The 6,433-nt window shown below is 33.5% G+C and overlaps 1 protein-coding gene across 2 annotated transcripts; it reads right to left on the reverse strand.

The window, feature by feature from the left end:
* Window positions 1-1,518: 1,518 nt before the first annotated feature.
* Window positions 1,519-5,306, reverse strand: LOC144546467 (uncharacterized). 2 transcript variants are annotated; one of them, XM_078295023.1, is made up of 3 exons: window positions 4,625-5,306; window positions 2,283-2,467; window positions 1,519-2,064 (listed from the first exon to the last, which is right to left on the reverse strand). In XM_078295023.1, the coding sequence occupies exons 1-3, from the start codon at window positions 5,203-5,205 to the stop codon at window positions 1,925-1,927; spliced, it is 906 nt and encodes a 301-aa protein (XP_078151149.1). In that variant the 5' UTR covers window positions 5,206-5,306; the 3' UTR covers window positions 1,519-1,924. The 2 variants fall into 2 exon arrangements, with proteins under 2 accessions (XP_078151149.1, XP_078151148.1); XM_078295022.1 differs by having other exon boundaries at window positions 1,968-2,467.
* Window positions 5,307-6,433: the final 1,127 nt, after the last annotated feature.

Raw genomic sequence — 6,433 nt, forward strand, 5'->3', positions numbered from 1 at the left:
AAGAATTATTATATAAAAAATCCAATTTAGCAAGTATCCTACTTTAAAATCGCATTGGAGAATATTCAGATGATGAAGAAGAATCTTTCTTTATTTCTTTGTTTGATGAAAACTTCTTATGTTTAATTTACGAGCTAAGAAAATAGTTGGTTTAAATAAACACATGATAAAAATATAATAAAGCCGTTGTTAAATCTTTTGTTTAAAAGTCTAGACACCTATATATATGACCTCAACTATTATTTAATAGTTGGTCAATAAAAATGTCAATTTGCTCATCCATCTAAACGTTAGAAAAATTAGCAATTGCTATAAAACTTATACACCAAAATTAATAAGACATATATAGCTTATGTAAATTGTATAGAACACACTATTATTTTTAAAAAAAAAATTATTCCTATAACAATTAAGTGGATTATCAGATATAATGATGGTTATCAATACATATTCCTAATAGAATAGAACTAAGGGACTGAATCTCCTGCCCCCCTGGGGGCAGGAATTTCCTGCCTCCAGAGTCACTGTTAGTGGGTCCCCTAAACCCTAAATTCTAAATCCTAAATCCTAAACCCTAAATCCAGCCCCACCCCGCAGTGATTGAGGGGGCAGGATTTTCCTACACCCTGGGGGCAGACGATCTGCTTCCTAGAACTAAACCACACTATACCAAGCATAATAATTATCTTAGATCAAAATCAGAATGGAGATAATGTAGACCATGAAAACAATGAATGAAACATATATTCTTTAATAATTACATAGTAATGAAATAGTTGCTAGGTTTTAATAAAATTATTCATTAATTAATATCTTAAACAATAGGAAATCATATATAACCGGATTCTAAACATTAACAAAAACCCATGGTGCCTTAGGTTTATCATCTCAAAACGTTATAGCAAGTGCTGCAGCAACATTTGGGTGATTTCAAAATCCGAGCAGCCCCCGCGAGGTTTCTCATCCCCACTCCTCTTTTCTCCTCTAGTTTGTTCTTCTCACTCTTCTAGATCTCACTCTAACATAGGTCCTCCCCTCTCTCTCAATCGGCTCTACTTTTTTTAGCGGAGAGAAGAATGAGAGAGAGGGGAGGAACCGGAGCCGATCGGAGCCGAGAGTGCATATCGTCGGAGCTCGGAATATTGAATCTCTACACCATCTCGATCGGAGCGCGGGTGAGTAGATCCGGGCATCGGAGTGCGGTGGCGATCGAAAGAGCGGATCTGTCGTAGAGAACGATAGTGTTTAAAGTAATAGAGTAATTATGAGTGTATATAAGTGAGATTAGAAGATTAGAGTTATTTTGAGTATTTGTGAAAATAAAAGATTAGATTTTTATTGGAGAGTCATTTGACTCGTTGTAAGTTTGTTTTCCTTATTAATGAAATTGTTAGTTGACATTTAAAGTCACTAATCTTAAAAAAAAAAAAAGTGCTGCAGCAATGGCTATGAATGTAATTTTGCAAGACATGAAATTAATTAAACATAGAGCTCAGCATACATTTTTTGGGTCCCTTATACTAAATCAAAGCATTATGAAATTGACAGTTCTGAATTGAGAGAGATGTTTTATCAAAACTGAAACATAATTCTAGAAATGGCCGAAACTTATTTAACATAAGTATCATCCTCCTAAATCAATTTACTAGATCATAACAATGCATGATATTTCCCACACCTCCTCTGTGTGCTAGAGAGAGAGAGCAGCCGCTGTCAAGTTTTCAAAAAAGAAAGAAAGAGAGAGAGGATTAAATAAAAAATAAAAAATAAAAAAACAAATAAGAAACAAAAAGAGAGAAAGATAGAGGGGATCAAATAGTTGAGTTCAATAATATAGCTTGACCTAAATAAAGTACATTGTTGCTGTCTGAGGTACCAATAACAGATCAGTTAAATTGAGCACCTGAAGAAGGAACAGATCATGTCACAGTTTCATGTTCTGATATGCTACTGTAAATGCTTGAACCCTGCCTGTCTCTTGGTTTAGATTGGCCTGAAAGCCAGTGTTAATATCTTCTGTTTTGCTGTTTTGATCATGTTGCACCTCTTCTGTTCTTGCATTTTCTGTTGAAATATATGCTGGGTAATTAGATATCTAACTAGATCTTTGCTTAAACCAATTAATATAGTTCCAACCTGAAACTTGTAGTAGCAAATTGTGGACATACTTAAATTAAATGGATTATATTTATATGTTAGAAAATGTAATTTAAACTGCTGATTACAGATCATAATGTTTCTCCGAAAAGTTGAAGTGAAATTATGAAATATATATATATAACCAGTATTTGTCAAATGTAGAGCGGTGCAATGCTCTTGCTTCTCTGCTGGGGTTGTATTGATGGGAGTAGCTGAGCTAGAAGGTGTCGATGAATTAGGCTTTGGCTTTCTTCGGCGGCGATTGTGGTCTGCCAAGCGCCTTCTGCAGCTCTTCTTCGTATCATCAAACTCATCCAATATGTGAAACCTAAACTCAGAGGAAATTAAAGAATTATACATCAGATATTAATTGGGAAAAATAATGAAGAACGCGCTGATAAAATTTTAGTTATATCAAAATCAGTAAAATAAATGAAATTTATTTAATGTATATTAAAAAAATATATTGTAGAGGACAGAACTTGCAATTGTAAATTTTGTTTTTGTTTTTTATATGTATAGAAAGGTGGAGATCTAGTCTATCAACTTTTATTTAATGTCCATAAAGAATCTCCTAATTGGGTTTTGTACTCGTGACCTCTCACCAGAGGGTGATGCCCTTTGCCACTAGACCAAAGTCCGGTACTTGTATATTTTGTTGAAACTAAGTAATTAGTTACCTTATTAAACAATAACTGATGAAAAAGAAAAAAATATATATACAAAAGTTTATACCACCTTAATTAACTCATTAGTCTTTGTGTGTGTGTGGTTCTGTGTGTATTTTCTGAACAGTAGTTGAATGAGCTAACTTCCTGATATTTGAAATTAATCAATGCTTTTGATATATTATGTCTTTATGTTTAGTATTTTTTAATTTATTATGTGAAATGAGTGGGTTATTGGTATGTACATATGTGGGATTCAATTTGATTACTAATGATTTATCAAAAATATGTATCTTGAGTTACTATTTGTATTTTTGTTATGTGAAATAAGTGGGTTAGGATTATGTAAATATGATGACAAAATTTGGAAAATGTTAGAGAATTCAAACATAATGTTAATTATGATGTCCTACAAAACGCACATAATTATGATTACAAATTCATTAATTATGAAAACATGAATGTAATAGTATATGCGTGTTGAATATAAACAATCAAGTAGAGATCAATTACATTCATAACAGGTCAATTAACTATCAATTAGTATTAATTTCACGTGCACATAATTAGAAAACATTGTAATGGATCTTTAAATTATGTAGTCTATAAATAGCCGCCGTATAATTAAGATATTGAAATAATATCATAAATCAATAAAATTAGTTATTTTTCTCCTAAAATTTAACATGATATCAGAGCGTGATACAAGCTTCTAAGTGTATAGATCTGAAAAATAAGAAAAGGAGGAAAAAAAGAAAGTTAGATCTGAAAAACAACAACAATCAAAGGCGTTTCTTTCTTCTTAATTCAACACTCCCAATTTTAAAGAACTAATCCAAGCTTCTAAGTGTACAGGTGGCTCAACTATCTAAGTGGAGAAAAGACACAAGCCAGCTTAAGGGAGAGTCAAAATGACCAGCCAAATAGTAAAGATGCAGAGACACATGCTAGCTTGAAAAAGAGTCGAAGAACCACCTAAGTGGCAAAGTTTAATGAAACTAGCTAGCTTGAGAAATGAGTCGGTAAATTGAATTACACGCAAGTCAGATTCTACAATTTCAACTTAAGGGGGAGTATTCAAAATAAAGAATGAATTAGAGATCAATTAGCAATTACTTAGTATTTATTAGTAGGTATAGAAAATCACGTAATTAGAAAATATTATAATAGCTTTTAAAATTATGTTGTCTATAAATAGACACCGTATAAGAAATTGAAATAATATCAGAAATCAATAAAAAAAAAAAATCCTCTCAAAATTCAACAATGTGTGATTGAGTTGAGAAAGAAATTTTCGGTAGCACTTATAAATCTCTTACTTCAGGTCTCCCTCTCTCTCTCTCTCTCTCTCTCTCTCTCTCTGCCAAATTCAAGATCATCAAATTGAAAAAATTAAGGCAACAACAGTTACAGTTTGGTGAAAGAAAGTAATTGATTGTTTACCAACCAGTGATAAGACTGTTCAGGAATCTAACTAGCTAGTCATGATACAGAAATTTTGTTGTATTTAATTCGGTGAAATTGTATGCCTAATTCGTGTTCTAAATTTATTGGTTGGCAAATCATTTGTATGAGTGATAGGCTGTCATATGTCATCTCTCTTTCAACTATAGCAAGAAGTAGGATGTAAATTTCAACTATGTACATCAGAAAGTACGTACCAAAAGATTGCATATTGGTTCTTTCTAATTAGAGCAAGATTCCAAAAATCATCAATGGCACATACATTTTTTTTTCTTTTTTCTAATAAAATAAAACATCAATGGCAATTGGCTGGAAACTATAACTTTATAAGAACAAATTAAAGATTGAATCACCTGCTGCACTGTTGACAAAACCTTTGCATATTGCCTCCACCCAAATGCACCAAGGCAGCCTTTGAGTGGAACTCACAAACCTTATGCCTTCTATGGTACTTCTTTGTCTTTGTTAGATCTGCCTTGCAACCCTCGGCCTGGCATCTCGGCAGCTGGTTCCCGAATCCATAATAACGTCCGCTTGACTGGAAATACTGCGTTAAAGCCCATGAAGATTCTCTTGAAGGGTATAACATGCGGTTGCCTATGTCTAACCCTAACCCTAATTGGTTTGAGTAATCATTATCTGGAAATAACGGCTGATGAATGGGATGCTGCGAGGCATAATTCTGGGCTAGTACAAGTTGGTTATTATTTGACGTGATCGGCGGGTATGATAGATCAAGAAATTGTTGATTTGGGTGATAATTGAAAGACGAGGAATTAAGGTTGGAGCTTGAATTATAGGAGCATAATTGCAATTGTTGTGTATTGTGATCCACTACTTCTGCGGATATTTCTTCATTTCGATGCATGGATAGGTCAAGCAAAGGCATATAAGAAGAGCTGTACGAGCCAGTAGAGTTTAGCATGTTGTTCATACTTGAAGGAGTAGATATATAAGAAATGAGCTAGGTTTGCAAGATTTATAGTTTTAAGATGGAGCACAACAGATGTAGGAATGACAATGATATTGTATATGTGGTGGATGAGACTAACTGAGACCAACTAATAATTTCAATCTCGTTAACTGGTTATAGGCTTTAAGATATGTCTAGGGTTTCCTAGGAGAGGGGACAGGAAAGAGGAGAGAGGAGAGAGAGACAGATTCCTTTACTGTAGGTGACTATTAATTAGTTGTTACTATTGATATTGACGAGGTATAGTGGTCTTTGAAGTTCCTTTTTGCCCAATTACGCTGTTTGTTTTGATGGATACTAGATTGGATCCTTGGCTAGGATTTTTTTTTTTTTTTATGAAATATCCTCTATTTTCCACACATGACATCCATTTTTTAATAAAAAAACAAAACACCTCCATATTTCGAGCAAATTAGTGTACACTGAATGTTAAGGTTGTGCTCTGGAACTGATCTACATCGTAGAGGAAGGGGACGGGAAGGGGAGGAAGGTTAACTCAACGACATTGTTTTCTTAACAGTAAAATCTACACTTCGATTTGGGGGTGATGGATTTTGTCAAAACTCTACGCGACGCTCTCTCCGTACAGTAAAACCTACACCTCGCTTCCTCTTTGATTCCCCTCTTCTGGAGCAGGTGACCTCGCCCGGTAAGGTGCGGTCTAGCAAGCTCTCACCTCTGCACAGTGTTTTGCCTGTTTTCCTCTCTATGCATACCCCCGTCTAGAGCACAACATAAGGCTCTCTATTAGTACATATAGAATATATATACTAGTAAAGATTGAAGGTCAAGTCACCCAACTATTTAACATTTATAAAGGAATTTCCTATCCGATTTCGAACCTATGACCTCTTACACGGTGAGCATTGTCTTATTAGACCAAATGTTAGTTCTCGATATATAGAGAATATTAAGGTAGAATTAGGATGCTCTTAAGTTCACCAAGTCACTTTATGAACTTAACTCTAAAACCCATCAAATTGGCTTCAAATGACTAATCTAAATTGTTGAAACTCATCTACCTTACGAATGATGCGTTTATATATGAAAATTTAAAAAATTAAATTAATTTTGTATAGAGTAAAATGGTAAAAAAAATATCAAAAAAAATGAATGCATTAAAATTAATTTATAAAGTTTCTAATTTTTACCCCTTGATTATATACTAAATTAATTTCAAATTTTAAAA

Source organism: Carex rostrata, chromosome 29, assembly GCF_964058835.1.
Source record: "Carex rostrata chromosome 29, lpCarRost1.2, whole genome shotgun sequence".
In the NCBI taxonomy this organism is placed as follows: Eukaryota; Viridiplantae; Streptophyta; class Magnoliopsida; order Poales; family Cyperaceae; genus Carex; species Carex rostrata.

Coding starts and splice junctions, on each gene's coding strand:
- LOC144546467 (XM_078295022.1), bottom strand. CDS start 5,205: ATGAACAACATGCTAAACTCTACTGGCTCGTACAGCTCTTCTTATATG. Junction 2,468..4,624: donor TTTTGTCAACAGTGCAGCAG/GTGATTCAATCT, acceptor CTCTGAGTTTAG/GTTTCACATATTGGATGAGT.